Here is a 16779-nt window from a genome sequence, read left to right as displayed (position 1 = left end):
CCAGTCCTGGGCCTTGGACTCGGGGCCTGAGCACTGTCCCTGGCTTCTTTTTGCTCAAGGCTAGCACTCTGCCACTTGGGCCACAGCACCACTTCTGGCCGTTTTCTGTATATGTGGTGCTGGGGAATTGAACCCAGGACTTCATGTATAAGAGGCAAGCACTCTTGCCACTAGGCCATAACCCCAGCCCCGAAATTTGCAGTGGTATTTAAAGCAAATAAAATGCATCTGGAATTTTTAAAGAGACAAACCTTCATTACTGTGTAATAGTACCTCCCAGACAGTTCCAAATTCAGTAAGCATTTGTTTTTGTATTAGGAACCAGAGTAAATTTTAATAGTTAACATGTTAAAAGAATAAACTATGAAGAATACATTTCTTGTGTACGTAATGAAAAAATATACAATGCAGTGGAACTCAAATAGTATACAAGAGGTTTATCAAGAAGTTTACATTCTATATTAAGCTATAATATAAAAGAAACAATATAGAGTTTTTGGTAAAGCAACAGAAAAGCCCTTAAATGTATTTACAAATAAGAGCTCATGTTATGTGTAAGATTATATTGATTAAATCAAGCCTGCTGAGTTGATGCTGTGCTTTAAGAAATAGCTATGTGAAATAATTTAAATTTTTTCTGTAGCTATTAAAGTGAGCATATCCAAACATGGAGTTTTATCACTGCATGGTTTAATTTTAACCCAGTAGAATTTAGTAAATTCAAGCAGATCACATGAATTGTCATCATAAATATACAAATACCTTAACTTATAACAGTATATTTAAAGACAAAAGTCAGGAAAACTGTACAAAGATATAACCATGCACACAAACATCTGCTTATTGGACACTGAAGTAACAGAGCTGAACCATTCTGCAGTCTTCAGAGGTGTTTGGTATTTTTTTCTCTGTTATGTTGGAAGCACTTTGAATGTTTGAATGGAAACATAAAATGCATATGTAACAGACAAATGATCATGCACCTGTATTTTTAAAAATTTGGATTAAGTTTTCTTCTTTTCTGATTGTTCAGTAGGTTCTGACTTTGGTGTGGGAAAAGCTTGATGATACAGATGTCTGTGGGTTGCTGCTGCACTGTAAAGCTTGTACAAAGCCTGGAATACAAAACAATGCATTACACATAGATGTAAATATTGGTACTAGAAAAAATTGAGCATACTCAATTTGGAATCTTTACATCATTACTCTATATAAAGATATACATTAATAACTTTTCATCTCTCCAGTATACGATACTGCTTTCATAGATGAATGATTTTTATGGAAAAAGTTTTATTCTCAGACTGTCTCCTTTTACTTTGTATGCCTCTTGAAGCCTAGCTACTCAATCATTGTGCCCTAGAGCTGTGTGGACAACTCATTGTTATGACCAGTTTGGATGACTTGCTAAAACTGATAACTTCTGTATGCCAGTAGGTTCTCATGAGTGGGGCCACTTTATTCTCCCTTCTTAGCTGATGCACTTGGTTGTGCAGCTAGGCATGGGGGCCTCTCCCACTCCCAGGACCCCTCACTGCGCATGCTTCTTGGTGCCACTGCTTCCTTCGGATTTTCTTCTCCAGAAAAACTGCTTCAGAAAGCCTTTTATTAAAATTACCTGTTCTATCACTTTAAGTGTTTGAACCATAGGAATTTTAACACATTACTTATTGTTTAAGTGGCCATAAGTATCCAAACCCCTCCCCATCAGCTAGTATGTAAGGTTCATTCTCTCCTCTGACTCACATGCTAGAGACTAGTTAGGATTCACTCGTTCTGGAGTCTGAAAAGTCTCTGAATATACTTAAGAGCTGGATAAAAGCTTGATAGTCTATTAATAGTAATCTCTTCCCAAAAAAAATTATTTTTAAAAAGAATTTATGAGTCTGTGATGCTATTTTTGTGGTTTTCTTAGTTTTAAGTGGTCCTGTTCAGCTCTATGAATGCCTAGCACTGTAGCATGCTATTCTCATGTGTCTAGATCCGAATTTAATTCCAGTTCTCTTAAAGATTAGATATTTTCATAAGGTTTGATTTACAAAGTTCACTTTTGTTTATTTTTGGTGGTACTAGGGACTGAACTCAAGGCCTCGCTTTTGCGCTACCAGTTGAGCTACTTCTCCAACGTTTTTTTCTTTAGCTTCCCCGCCCCATACCTGTCTCAGAATATCTGCCTCATCCTGATATCTGCCTCACCATTAGCTAGAATTACAAGGGTAAGCTACCACACCCACCCTTGTTTACTTTTTTAATGAATCAAATCTGTTGAATTAGTTTTCCATTAATGACTTGTAAGTAGTAAGTGTGCCAGTGAACACAATTCTGTTATGTGCTGCTGAGGAGAGAATTTATATGCTGTCTATGCAGTTGCTCAAGACTAGCTTTGTTCCCTGAAGAAAATGACTTGCATGAGTAGAGGTAATTTTTATCAATGTAAAAAATGATTTTTTTTCCTGAAAGTGCAATTTATTTCTGCACATATACAATTGTGTACATAGGAGTATGTATAGAACCTAATGACCTATTTCCCAAAGCCAGGTCTGAAGTATGTGAGGAAGACAGAGTCATACTATACTGTATGGAACCTGTTTAAAGTAGAATGGGTAACTGCCACCCAAAGTTCTAAACATTGTAGCTACATTTAAATGCCCTCTGCAATACGACTATAACTACTGGCTCCTCTTTGAAGTAGAACAGAATGTATATCAGAGCCTGGTCATCTTGAAATTTTCTACATATTCAGGAAAAATAATCTTTTATTATGTTTTGTTATGCCTTTCTTATGTATGCAGATAAATCCTTTATAATGTTTGGAATGTGTTAAGAACCCACAATTAAGAATTTAAATGCTAAACAGAAGCAGTAGTTAATAAAGTTTTTTAAAATCTATATTAAGTAATATTTAATCAGACTGCTTAGTCAGTTTATAAACTATCATAGTGTTTACAAAAACAGAGTTTTTAATTAAAAAATTTTAACTTACCTCATTTGTACTTCCCTGTGGCAGAGGCAATTTAAAAAGGAAAAAGAAAAGTATATATCTTGCTTTAATAATAATGTTATGATTTCAACTTTGTTTATAATATTAACTTGTGAACATTTAAGAACAGATACTCCTGCAGATTTTCCACTTTAGATTATATACTTTATAAGAATCTCTTGAACCTAATTCTGTATTTCTGATAGATCAGCATCATATTTTAGGAAAGATTTGAGATTTACCTCAAGTTGTCTATCTTTAACCTTTTATGAGTAAAGGAGTATTTCAGACAGTGAGTGGCTCAGAGAATTGTTTGTACTTTACTGCTCATCATTCTCACACTAGCTTATCTCAACTGTATTCCTCAAAAGCACCCAATAAGTATGTTACTTATAATTTTATCTTAGAGTACATACAAGCATGCTTTTAATGCTGGGAGAATTACAGCAACTGTAATTTGCTATTTAATGGATCAAAAAGTTCAGAGGTCTTAAATCCAAAATTCTGTGGAATATCCCAATTTTAATTTCACTAAATTCCCTAAATATTCATGAAGTAACTAAAAACACTTCCAGCAGAATAGTGAGTTGATTATTCTAGGCATATTTATAATGGTCGTTCCTATTTATGAGTGGTTATTTAAATAACGTACCATAGTTGCCCTGACTACCTAGGATGTAACTAATTGAACCTGAGCAGGGCAGAAAACTGACTCATGAGCAGCTAGTCCAGAAGTTGGCCACTGGCCCATGCAAAAGTCTAGCTCAGATGTTTTCACGGTGTATACTAACATTGAGATGATGAATTTAATGGTAGTAGTTCAGGTGTGGCTCTCAGACACAGTCATAACTAGCTACATAAAAAACTCATGCTAATAGCATTAACATTCTTATAATAAAATGTAAAAGCACTATGCATGCTTTTTAAAACATTGAAATGTTATCTAGAAAACAGTTACGCAGGACTTTACATATTATATTGTAGCTAGATGTTTATATCTTGCTGTTTGGATCATTGTAAATCATATTCATCTATATATTCTCAACATCTAACTCAGTTCCTACTGCACAGATGACGTTCAAATGTGTGCTGAAATGGAAGAAAAAGAAAAGTTCCTACCTGGTCCCACAAAGCGGCAGCCACCTGATCTATCACAGCGCCCAGCTCTCGGTACTCTCCAGAGTACCGGATGTATGCCCAAGTGCACAAGGTGATCAGGGTCAGTCCCATGATCATATTACACAGGCTAGCTATGATGTCCAAACCAATGAAGCCAGTCACGCCAGCAACCACATATGTGATAAAGATCACAACAAACAGTGTGGCTGGGGTGCGAGCTGCGTGGAAGATATTTTTGCTATCATTGTGCTTAATATACTGGATGTAAAGTTCATCTATTTCACTCTCCAGCTGCTGCAGGTAACGGCGGCTAAATTCTTCTCCACCCATCTTCTTCACCCCTCGGAACAGCTTCACAGATTCTTCTTTAAGCTGCTGGTGCTTAGTCTGCAGGTCAGTAGGGGCCAGAAATGGTTTGTCACCACCACAAATCTATATTAGATAAAAAAGCATTTGTTTATGCCATGAAGAGTAAATTAGCAAGTGTGTGTGTGTGTGTGTGTGTGTGTGTGTGTGTGTGTGTGTGTGTGTGTCAGGCTGGCCTTGAACTCATGGTTCTCTTTCCTCAGCCTCCCAAATACTGGGACTGCAGAATGTGCCATCATGCTAGGACAGCTAATTGAGTTTGTTAGACATAGCTGCAAAAGAATGTTTAACTTAAAAGACTGAATAATGCTTTTTTTTTTTTTTTTGGCAGTACTGAGATTTTGAACTTAGCCCTTCCTGCTCGCTAGCTTCCCCACTTGGCCACACTCCTAGACCTTTCTGCTTAGTTTGTATTATTATTACTGCCTATTTGCTGGGCAGATGCTCTACCACTTGAACCACACACCCCATCTGCTTTGGTTATTTTTGAGGTAGTCTTTCCAATTTGCCTGAGCTAACCTGGATCATGATCCTTGTATGCTTCTTGTGTAGCTGGGATGACAAGCATGAACTGGAGTGCTTATCTTTTCTTGCTGAGATGGAGGTCTGCTAACTATTTGCCTAGACTGTCATGGAACTGCAAGCCTCCCAATGTCTGCCTTTTGAGCTAGGATTATAGGTATAAATCACCACTACACCCAGCCTCATTTCTATCACCTAGTCATTGAAATATTTGTAGTGTAACCCATCGTCACTATTCACTATTCTTGTTTTTTCATGATGCTTGTATAAACCTACTTTATTGCCATGTTTTAAAAGTATAGCAATACAATTACGTATACATAATGCTTCGTATAAATTATGTTACTCATTTATCAGCTTACCATGCCATACTTTATTAGAGTCTATTTCTGCTAACAAAATATATAAAACAGCATACTGTGCAATACTGGCAACAGCCTCATACATCTTGTTTATTCTGTTTCTGGATTGCCACCTTGACTGACTGACTTATACCATCTAAGTTTATGTAAGTATATTCTGATGTTTGCACAATGACAAAATTACCTAACAATGCATTCATCCCTGTCATAAAGCCACATGTGACTGTAATGAGAAAGCAGAGCTCAAGTTTGATCAGTTGACCACCCTGTTACACCCATATCTATATTAAGTGATGACTTATTAGTTATTTGAATATTAAAGCCACTCTTAATTTTTACTCCTTGTTTGAAAAGGGAACAAATGAATACTGGGACTTAATCCTAATCTGTCAAGATGAGGAGGGATAATCAAATATGAAGTGCATATGAATCCAAACTCAAGGAACTGTCTTACATCCCAATTTATCTAGGAAATCTTCATTGAAGCAAGTTATACTGAGTTTAATTTAAAACAATAATAAATTTATTTTTTAACAATAACAAATTTAAAACTAAAAAATTCTCAAGGTCAAGTGCTGGTAGCTCATGCCTATAATCCTAGCTACTCAGGAGGCTGAGATCTGAGGATCAATGTTTGAAGCCAGCCCAGACAGGAAAGTCTATGAGACTCATCTCCAATTAACCAGCAGAAAGCTGGAAGTGGAGCTGTGCCTCAAAGATCAGGGGCAGCATCCAGGCCCTTGAGTTCAAGCCCCAGGACCAGCCCCAGGAAACAAAAAAGTTCTCAATATGAAATATATTTTAGCAGCATCACTGATTCTTCTTTGAATAGAGCCTGCTGAGTTTTTTTTCTAGGATGTAGTTTCTTGAACTACATTTCAATCATACCATTCACTTTGGTTATCTTGAGTTTTAATTATATGGAGAGCACATATTGTCCTTTATGTCATAAATACTATTCCATATACTATATTTTTCTTGATTCTGTGACTCCATGAATTTTGGGTATAATTTTGGCTTTATCACATTTTAGGCAAAAATAAAAACTATTACACTAAACTGAAGTTAGGGAAACCATACATGGAAAGGCTGGCCCTTGATGCTGGACTTCTTTTCTCCTATGTGGAAGAAGAGTGGAGCTCTAGACTGTAAGGTGGCATGCTGGATAAAGTAGCACATTACTCACATTACTTTAGCCACTGCATCCCATAAATCCCAGGAAGAATGTATTATCAATATGTAAGTAGGGGTAACTTATTTAAAATACCCCTAAACATATATTTATTTAATATTCTTGTTTTGAAACTATATTAGGAACCAAAAGCCACACATGTAAAAAGCATAAGTTGAGGAAAAGCTCAAAGCTACCTCTACATAAGAATATAGTGTGATGTGAAGAAAGAACAAATGAATTCCATGAAGAAATACTGGTTTTATTTAAAGCATCACCCAAAGTGTTATTTAATTCTTACCTCCTCCATCTTTTTGTTATATGTGTCCTTGGCGGTTGCAACTGCTGCTAAATTGTTAGCTTCTGCTGTGGCCTTTGGACAAAGTACAAATTACGTAAAATGAAGTTGTACTTACTGAAGTTCCACAGACAGGTCACATTTCAGAGCATCATGTGCAAGAAATGTGCATGAAACCAAAGTCATCAAAAGATTTGAAGCTGATGAGATATTTCCACTACATATTCATTAGTAAAATTCAAATTTCAAGATACATAAAGGTACAGTTTTTGTCAAACCATACTTTTTAACAAACTATCCTAAAATGAGTTTTCATTTGTTAGATTTTTCCTAACAAAAAATATTTTAGCCCTCATCAAATGTATGTGTTGAGGGAAGGGAGATCTCTAAACTGAAACACATGGGAAGTAACAAAGAACATTTACAAGAGTACATTTAGTATAAAAAAAATGACTGTGCTAACAGAACCAATGTATCAATGCTGACAATAGAACTTTAAAAGTTTAAGTATATAAGGAAAATGTTTCTCCTTTTTCAAAAACTTCATTGTCTGTTGGTGGGAGTGCAAATTAGTACAACCACTTTGGAGAACAGTATGGAGGTTTCTCAAAAAAGCTCAATATAGACCTACCCTATGACCCAGCCATACCACTCCTAGGCATCTATCCTAAACAGCAAAACCCAAGATATCAAAAGGACATTTGTACTTCCATGTTTATCGCGGCACAATTCACAATAGCCAAAATTTGGAAACAACCCAGATGCCCCTCCACAGACGAATGGATCCAAAAAATATGGTACTTATACACAATGGAATACTACATAGCGATTAGGAATGGTGAAATATTGTTATTCGCAGGGAAATGGTCAGAACTCGAACAAATAATGTTGAGTGAGACAAGCCTAGAACACAGAAAACAAAGGGGCATGATCTCCCTGATATATGACTGTTAACAAAGGGAGATGGAGAGACAGTAGAGACCAAGTCTGTGAACACTGTATATGTGCTTGATACATTGTATATTGCATATGGGTCTACCTGACCTAGACAAGGGATGGAAAAACAGGTTGTAAGATATCACAAGAAATGTACACACTGCCCTACTATGTAACTGCACCCTCTTTGCACAACACCTTGTAAAAAAATTTATGTTCAATTAATAATAAAAAAAAATTAAAAACAAAACAAAACAAAAAAAACCTTCATTGTCGGGCTGGGGATATAGCCTAGTGGCAAGAGTGCCTGCCTCGGATACATGAGGCCCTAGGCTCGATTCCCCAGCACCACATATACAGAAAACGGCCAGAAGCGGCGCTGTGGCTCAAGTGGCAGAGTGCTAGCCTTGAGCGGGAAGAAGCCAGGGACAGTGCTCAGGCCCTGAGTCCAAGGCCCAGGACTGGCCAAAAAAAACCAAAAAACAAAAAAAAAAACCTTCATTGTCAAATATACTTGCTTAAAATTTGGACCTGCTTTTCTATTTTTTCTTATATGGTGGATCCTAATCACACTGTGACTCTATTTTCTAAGCAAATTTAGTAATAAGAAAACAAAAATGGGGCTGGGGATATGGCCTAGTGGCAAGAGTGCCTGCCTCATATAAATGAGGCCCTGGGTTCGATTCCCCAGCACCACATATACAGAAAATGTCCAGAAGTGGCGCTGTGGCTCAAGTGGCAGAGTGCTAGCCTTGAGCAAAAAGAAGCCAGGGACAGTGCTCAGGCCCTGAGTCCAAGCCCCAGGACTGGCAAAAAAAAAAAAAAAAGAAAACAAAAATGCTTTGATACAAAGTCCTTGTTTTTCAACATAAGGTTGTCATGTATATATGTGCAAAATCATTAGATAAACACATATGGGTAAAGCTATTATGCAAATGATCTTCCAACTATTTACATACTTACTCTAATCATTCTGTCTAGTATTTTAATTTAGTAATCTGTGTTGGCCAGAAGGATACATATGTGAATACAAGCAGGAAAACTCAGCCTTTATGACAAATACATTCTAAAATATCACATCTCTTGATTACTAAATTTACCTGTAACATTGATTTAGGATGTGGTAATTCTTCACCTTGGTAGATCTTTATATAGGCCTGAAAAATAAAGCAAGAGACAGTCAAGCAATTCTATTCAACATTTCTCCAATTAAGTTGTACTGTAATGTTTTGCCATTTATAAAATACTTTCAGTAACTTATCTCTCTCTCATGTCTATGCTATTCCCTCTTCCTGAAATGATCTTTTCTACATGACAACTCTATCCCTCTTAAGAAACGTTCAGATAATTTCCTTTAAAACTTTCTCACATCCACCAGGTGTGCCTGTGGAACCCGTAATCCTACCTACTCGGGAGGTGGATATGTGGGTACTGCAGTACTAAGTCAGCCCAGGCCGGAAAAAAAAAAAGAGGAAAAAGTAAGATTACAGCTCAACTAATGGCTGGATACAATGACATATACTTGCCGTCCCAAGCTATAAAGGAAGAACAAATAAGGAGATCACAGTTAATGCTGGTCTGAGCATAAAATAAGACTCTTGTCTCAAAAATGAGCAATACAAAAAAGGGGGTAGACATCATTGTTCTGGAAATGACCACCCTTTTTAGTTACAAGAATTTGAGCCTTGCTGATACCATAAGCTTTATGGAACAGATTAATGTTACAAATTCCCGGGCTGGGAATATAGCCTAGTGGCAAGAGCGTCCCCAGCACCACATATATGGAAAATGGCCAGAAGGGGCGCTGTGGCTCAGGTGGCAGAGTGCTAGCCTTGAGCGGGAAGAAGCCAGGGACAGTGCTCAGGCCCTGAGTTCAAGGCCCAGGACTGGCCAAAAAAAAAAAAAAGAAAGAAAGAAAAAAAAGTCTCCAAATTATAAATACATCTGATGTTAAAAATTCAAATTTTATATTAATAATGTATCATTTATTGTTGAGGGACACAAAGATAACTGGCCTCACACTGAAACTTAAGGATAGTGTTTCAAATGAAAATAGTGGATTTAAAAAATTGATATTTTAGCCAGGTGCGAGTATCATGCCTGTAATTCTAGCTACTCAGGAGGCTGAGATATGAAGATTGAGATTCAAAGCCAGCCTAGGGAGGAAAGTCCATGAGACTCTTATCTCCAATTAACAACTCAAAAACTGGAAGTGGAGCTATGACTTAAATGGTAGAGTGCTAGCCTTGAGCAGAAGAGCTCAGGGACAATATCCAGGCCCTGAGTTCAAGCCCCACAGACCAAAAAGGAAAGTCATTGATAGGACATGATAGGTCCTGCCTATTATCCCAGATACTTGGAAGGTAGAGACAGTATCATGGTTTGAGGCTGGCCTGAGCAGCACAAGATCTTATCTGAAAAACTAATGCACAAAGGGCTTGGAGCGGCTCAAGTTGTAGAATGCCTACCTAGCAAGTACAAGGCCTTAAGAACAAAACCTCCATTCCCTCCAAAAAATAAGAAAGCATAGTCTGTCCCTTTGGGGAGAATCTTAAGAATGAAGATAAAATTCAGTGCAGGTCTTCTGCAAAACATTCCTTCCCCAGCCAAAACATCTTTCCCAACTCTTACATGACATTTGACATATCAAAATACATTTGCCTCAAGGAAAATGGGACACAAAAGTTACCTCTAAGGTATTTCATCAATTTTTTTTTTCAGAAAACAAGCTGGAATTTCCTCAATTTTTTTTCAGAAAACAAGCTTCTCTTGGGTATTTCATAATGTTTAAGGTCAAATCTAAGTAGTCACAAGTACTCTAGAAATGAGAGTGATACCTTGAAGTACTCCACCAGACCTCGGCAGGTGATTTTATTCCCATTGATCTCTTTAATATCTAGGCTCTCAGGACTAAGCAGCCAAGGAATCAGTATTTTCAAGTTTTTGATGAATTCATCATCTATTTCTACAAGTAAAAGAAACCTATTATTATTTTTAGAATTGTTTCCAGCCCTCCACTCCATAGAATGAAAGGTCCTTAGACCTCCTCCATTCTTCCCCAGTGATAATGGCCACCACTTACTTTCCCCTCAGGGTCAGTAATTCTCCCAGCTCAGACATCCACTTAAAATCTCCCATCTCTACTCCAACTACATATTTATGTTGTCTTCCACCTATGACTTAGCTTTCTTGAAATCAAATTTGTTCTAAATGGTTTTCCTGAGCTCATTCATTGCAAAATGTTGGAGTTAATTTAAGAACTGAAGCTGTCAACGTATGATACTGTAACCTCTCTGTACGTCAGTTTGATAATAAAAATTTGAGAAAAAAAAAAAGAACTGAAGCTGTATATTACAGTAACAGAACAAGTCAGAAGTACTTTGCTGTCCTAATAAAGAGCTGTTGTTCAGGCTTGCCCCTCCTCTGACTGTTTACAGCTCCCAACTCCACAGAAGAGAGGCTTTATAGAAGCCCTCTCTCTATGTAATTTATTCAAAAATCATTGAAACCTTTAGGTAACTGCAAGGGTTCACTAGTGGATCAGAATTCATAAGTGATAATGAAGTTGTAAGCTCTTGGCATCCATGTGTTAATATGTGCTTACTGCTGTTTTGTAAAAAAAAGGGGGGGGGAGGGGTGGAATTTTAAATGTGGAGAAGAAAAATGCTGGTGATATCAGATCTTTGGAATTCTATTTATGGTACTATCAGAATTACATATATGGATATATAAAAGACAAGGACACAGAGGAAAAACTCTTTTGTTTTTCAAATCTGCAAGTTTCTAAAAACTAGGTAGGTATAAGATATGTTTCTTCCTTCACTCCCCCTCCCCCCATTATGGGGCTAGAACTCAGGGCTTAGGTGCTGCCCCTGAACTTTTTTTGCTCAAGGATAGTGCTCTACCACTTAGAACCACAGCTCCACTTCTGATTCTCTGGTGGTTAATTGGGGACAACAGTCTCATGGACTTTCCTGCTGGGGCTGGCTTCAAACCACAGTCCTCAGATATCAGACTCTTGAATAGCTAGTATTACAGGCATGAGCCACCAGCACCCAGCTTATATTGCTTATTTTTAGGAGTAATTCTAATATCTTTTGACTGTGCTTGAAATCTTGCAAAGTCACCTTCTCCCCTTGACACAATGCAAAAAGGACATAATAAATGCTTGAATTTGGTGGTACGAGTTTAAAATATCTTTGTACTACTATTAAGTACAGAGCATATATCTAGAGATGGACCACTGTCTCTTAGGAAAGATTAACTTGTTTCTGTAGACCCTTATATCCTCTTCTCCCTTTTAAAAAACAAGTTGAGCCACTTTTTGATACATGAAGCAGTCAACCTCTGCTAAAGAGAAAAATGATCATAGATAATACTGGAAAAATGTTCTAGTGGTTTGTTTTTTGTTTGTTTTGTTTTTTGCCAGTCTTTAGGCTTGAACTCAGGGCCTGAGCACTGTTCCTGGCTTCTATTTGCTTAAGGCTATTACTCTACCACTTGAGCCACAGCGCCACTTCCAGCTTTTTCTATATATGTGGTGCTGAGGAATTGAACCCAGGGCTTCATGTATATGAGGTGAGCACTTTACCACTAGGCCATATCCCAGCCCTCCAGTGTTTTTTTATTTTGAGAAACTAATACTCATCTAGAGGGTATTTCATTTTTAGTGATGCTTGTAATAATTTATAATTAAATTCTTTTTCTCTGTGTGCTGGTCATGGGGCTTGAACTCAGGGCCTGGGCACTGTCCCTGAGAGTCTTTTGCTGATGGCTCTCTACCACTTTAGCTACAGCTCTACTTCCACTTTTTTGGAAGTTTAATAAAGACAAGATTCTGACAGACTCTAAAGAGCCTGAATCCAGTACTACATTATATCTCTTTCAGCCTACAATTACAATGTCAATAATATGACATTCCAATAACACAGACTTGTGTTATTAATGTAAATTAAGCACACAGACATTAAGGAGCATTGATCAATGCACAGGGGCAAGAGGGTGAGGGTTATTGCTGGTAGGTGGACTCAGGATTTGGTATCTTTCTGCAAGAGGTATACATATTCAGTTTTCATAGAAGCCCATAGTTGCCTGAGGAGGAGTTCTAGCACCAACACAGGATTCCCAATTCAGACAATTTCTCACCATCAACCTCACATCAACAGACTAACAGCCCATAAGCTCAGTGGAAAAAGATGACATTTGTAAAATCGGTCTAAGTAATAGTTGTTAAAAGGCAGACAAACCTTTTAATTTTCCATCAAAGTTTGGGTTGGTAGCTACTTTTAAGCCAGGATGAGGTAGCAGAAAACAGGAAATGTTGGTGAAGCAGGAATGGATGTGCTTCCTCACATTCTGCAGTTCTTCATGCTGGTTCCCTGAGACCTGCAGTGAGGCGTTCTCAAGTTGCAACATAAACAACAGAATTCTGTAGTGTATTATAAATATAATATCCCTCTGTTCTTGTAAAGATTAACAACAACAACATGATGGACTGCTGTTAAAGAAAAGAAAATGGCCTGCTGCCAGTAGCTCATACCTATAATCCCAGCTATGCAGAGGGCTGAGATCTGAGGATCTTCGTTTGAAGCTAGCCTAGACAGGAAAGTCCTTGAGACTCTTAACTACAGTTAACCACCAGAAAACCAGACGTGGTGCTGTGGCTGAAGAGGTGGAGCACTACTAGCCTTGAGCAAAAAAGCTCATGGTAGCACCCAAGCCCTGAGTTTAAGCCTGAGGACCAGCACAAAAAAGAAAGAAAAAAAACAGAAGGACAAAAAAAGAAAGTATCTTGGGTAAAAATGGGCCATTTATTGAAATTAGCAAGTGTCTACCTTTACACGATGGACCTTCTCATATTTCCATACAAATTAGTGAACTGAATTTCAAATTCAAAGCACCATGAGACACAAAAGTCATCTTCCTATTTCATTTCAGACAGCTTCCTGTCGCCTGGCAAGTGCACATGTACACACTAGAAAGGCATCAGAATAGCTGGGTGTTACTAGCCAGAACACCTCCTACTCCTTTTTAGACCTGTTACTTGAAAGTCTGCAGAACTAAAAATACTCATGAATATGGCCTGTGGCAAGAGTGCTTGCCTCATATACATGAAGCCCTGGGTTCAATTCCTCAGCACCATATATACAGAAATCGGCCAGAAGTGGGTGAGCAAAAAAGAGGCCAGGGACAGTGCTCAGGCCCTGAGTTCAATGCCCAAGACTAGCAAAAACAACAACAACAACAAATAAAAACAAAAAAAAAATACCCTTAAATAAATTACAAATTTAAAAAGGTAAGTTTAGAGAATTCAAAGAATTTTTTAGTTCAATTTTTTCATTTTCTCAGCAAGCATTCTTTGTGAGACCTGCTCAATGTAAGCAATTTACATAATATTATCAAATTATTATTCGTTAGCAAAATGTTATAAAATGGGATTTCAAAATTTGTTATTTCTTTAATCCTCTTCTAAAATATGAATCTAGGTACTTATATTGTCTTGAATTGATTTAGTTCTTCAAAATAAGAAGCTTTTCTTTTTTTTGGCCAGTCCTGGGCCTTGGACTCAGGCCCTGAGCACTGTCCCTGGCTTCTTTTTGCTCAAGGCTAGCACTCTGCCACTTGAGCCACAGCGCCACTTCTGGCCATTTTCTATATATGTGGTGCTGGGGAATCGAACCCAGGGCTTCATGTATACCAGGCAAGCACTCTTGCCACTAGGCCATATCCCCAGCCCAGAAGCTTTTCTTTATAGGAATAAATAATTGTTTTTATATAGCTAACAAAAATGTTTTATATCAATCACTGATATTATACCTCTGAAAGTACTTTGTTAAATATCAATCTCAGTTTGTTCATATAGATATTACAATGGATCCAATGAAATTGTGGCTACTGAATATTCAGCAACTCATCCTACAAAAATAATTCCAAATTAGTACCTGGAAATTTCACATACTAAATTTCTAACAAACCTTAAGGCGTTTTTCCAAGAATTTGGCACCACCATCAGCTCCATATGAAAATTCGTATGGAAAACTCCAGTCTCGAACCAGAAATATCAGACTCTAAAAGATAAGAAAGGAACCGTAAGAGTACTTCAAATACCTCCTTCTACTTGTTATTGAAGCCAGTAACCATTATCACTAGCTCTGAGTATCACTGTATCTATCTATACAGCATCATTGCCCCTGAATGTGCTCACCCCATAGTGGGATGAAAACTCAAACTTAAGACTTTTGATGAAGAATTAGCATATGCTTAAAAATAAACAAAATGATGAGAAAATAAACAAGTTCTGTCCAAGATCAGGGTAATACTGGAAGAGGAGAGTACAAAAGGAGAGTTTGAAGGTGAATATGGTGGAATTATTTTATGTATGTGTGTGAAAATAGAACAGTAAAGCTTGGTGTGTTTTTTTGTTGTTGTTGTTGTTGTTTTTGATAGGTCCTGTTGTGGGGCTTAAACTCAGGGCTTGGGCTCTGTTGCTCAAGGCTAGCTTTCTACCAATTTGAGCCCCACTTTTGGGTTTTTCGGTGGTTAATTGGAGATGTGCTACCACTAGTGGCAAGGGCCAAGGAGTGCCCAGCTCACAATGAAGCTTTTTGAGATTGGTTCAGGAATTGGAGATGAGGGAGACCCAGAGGTAAGTCTGATCAAGGTACATGTATGCATTTGTAGGCATGTCAAAATCAAAGTCCTTTGTATAACTGACTGATGCTAATAAAACAATGGGGGGAATAAAAAATATTGAAAGTTTCTAAGTACTCTCCTCTATGTCTTCAGTAAGTATAAATAGAAAGCTGCATATGAACTGCCAAGTGAATGCATCCCGCTGAGTTATGAGAAAATTAGAAATAAGCTTTAGGCTGAACAGACCTATGTAAGTGTAATCAGATTTTATATTGCACATTCCTATGAGTCTTTCTTTGTTTGTGTGCTGGTCCAGGGGCTTGAACTCCGGGCCTGAGAGCTGTCCCTGAAGCTTTTGTTTTGCTCAAGGCTAGAGTCACAGCCCTGCTTCTGGCTTTTGGGTGTTTATTTGGAGATAAGAGTCTCACAAACTTTCCTGCCAGGCTGGATTCCAACGGCGATCCTCAGATCTCATCCTCCTGAGTAGCCAGGCTTATAGCTACTCAGCTAAATAACTGAGTAGCTGAACCACATCTGACCAGCAAGTCTTCCCTTTTGATAACGATAACAGAAAGTATGCCTACGATACAAGATCAGCTTTGTTTCTTAAGTTACTTGTAATTTTAAAAATAGAAATGGCATTCACATACTACCACAAAATATTCAAAGTACATAGCAAAATCCAGAGGGAAAAAATTGAGATGTACCCCATCTCATCTAAATGCAATCAGAGCTGACATTTGGCAAACAGTATGTGCACAAATGAGTAGGGCTACAGCTGGAAAACAATTTTATATTTATTTGTTTTGTTTTTGTTGCCAGTCCTGGGGCATGGACTCAGGGCCTGAGCATTGTCCCTGGCTTCTTTTTGCTCAAGGCTAGCACTCTACCACTTGAGCCACAGCCCCCCTTCTGGCTTTTGTCTATATATGTGGTGCTGCGGAATTGAACCCAGGGCTTCCTGTATGCGAGGCAAGCACTCTACCATTAGGCCATATTCCCAGCCCCATGGAAAACAATTTTATAAAAATGACATTGTTTTGTCAAGCAATTTCCTCCGCTTAATTAATATATGATAATAACAAAGTGACTACTTTGTTGTATTTTAAATAAAAAGTATTACATTAACATACATTTGAAAGCTAGGTGCCTGTGGCTCAAGCCTGTAACCCTAGCTACTTGGGAGGCTAAGATCAGGAGGACTGAAATATGCGGCCAGTCTGAGCATGCATGTAAGATCCCTTTCCAAACAATATCTGGGCACAGTGGTGATGATTAAATTGTGATAACTTAGATGCTTATTTTGTGAGAATTTTGGTGAAAATATAATAACTTTGCATTTGAAAGCTTTCTACCTAAGACATGTATTTTGAAAATAGATGTTAATTAGGAA

At 37.7% G+C, this 16779-nt stretch overlaps 1 protein-coding gene across 2 annotated transcripts in view; it reads right to left on the bottom strand.

Moving 5' to 3' along the window:
* Positions 1-314: 314 nt before the first annotated feature.
* Atl1 (atlastin GTPase 1) overlaps positions 315-16779 on the bottom strand; it is a 76167-nt gene continuing 59702 nt past the window's right edge. Inside the window, exons 8-15 of one of the 2 annotated variants that reach the window (XM_048362622.1) lie at positions 14729-14821; positions 13001-13139; positions 10592-10719; positions 8855-8911; positions 6822-6893; positions 4100-4531; positions 2984-2998; positions 315-1115 (exon numbers count right to left, since the gene is read on the bottom strand). In XM_048362622.1, coding sequence (XP_048218579.1) covers positions 1005-1115; positions 2984-2998; positions 4100-4531; positions 6822-6893; positions 8855-8911; positions 10592-10719; positions 13001-13139; positions 14729-14821 — 1047 coding nt within the window. In that variant the 3' untranslated portion in view covers positions 315-1004. The remainder of the gene's footprint in view (positions 1116-2983; positions 2999-4099; positions 4532-6821; positions 6894-8854; positions 8912-10591; positions 10720-13000; positions 13140-14728; positions 14822-16779) is intronic. The other variant, XM_048362623.1, reaches the window with a different exon arrangement.

Source organism: Perognathus longimembris, chromosome 14 (genome assembly GCF_023159225.1).
Source record: "Perognathus longimembris pacificus isolate PPM17 chromosome 14, ASM2315922v1, whole genome shotgun sequence".
NCBI classification, from domain to species: domain Eukaryota; kingdom Metazoa; phylum Chordata; class Mammalia; order Rodentia; family Heteromyidae; genus Perognathus; species Perognathus longimembris.
The sequence above is the reverse complement of the archived record's forward strand: the minus strand, read 5'-3'. Positions and strand labels throughout refer to the sequence as shown.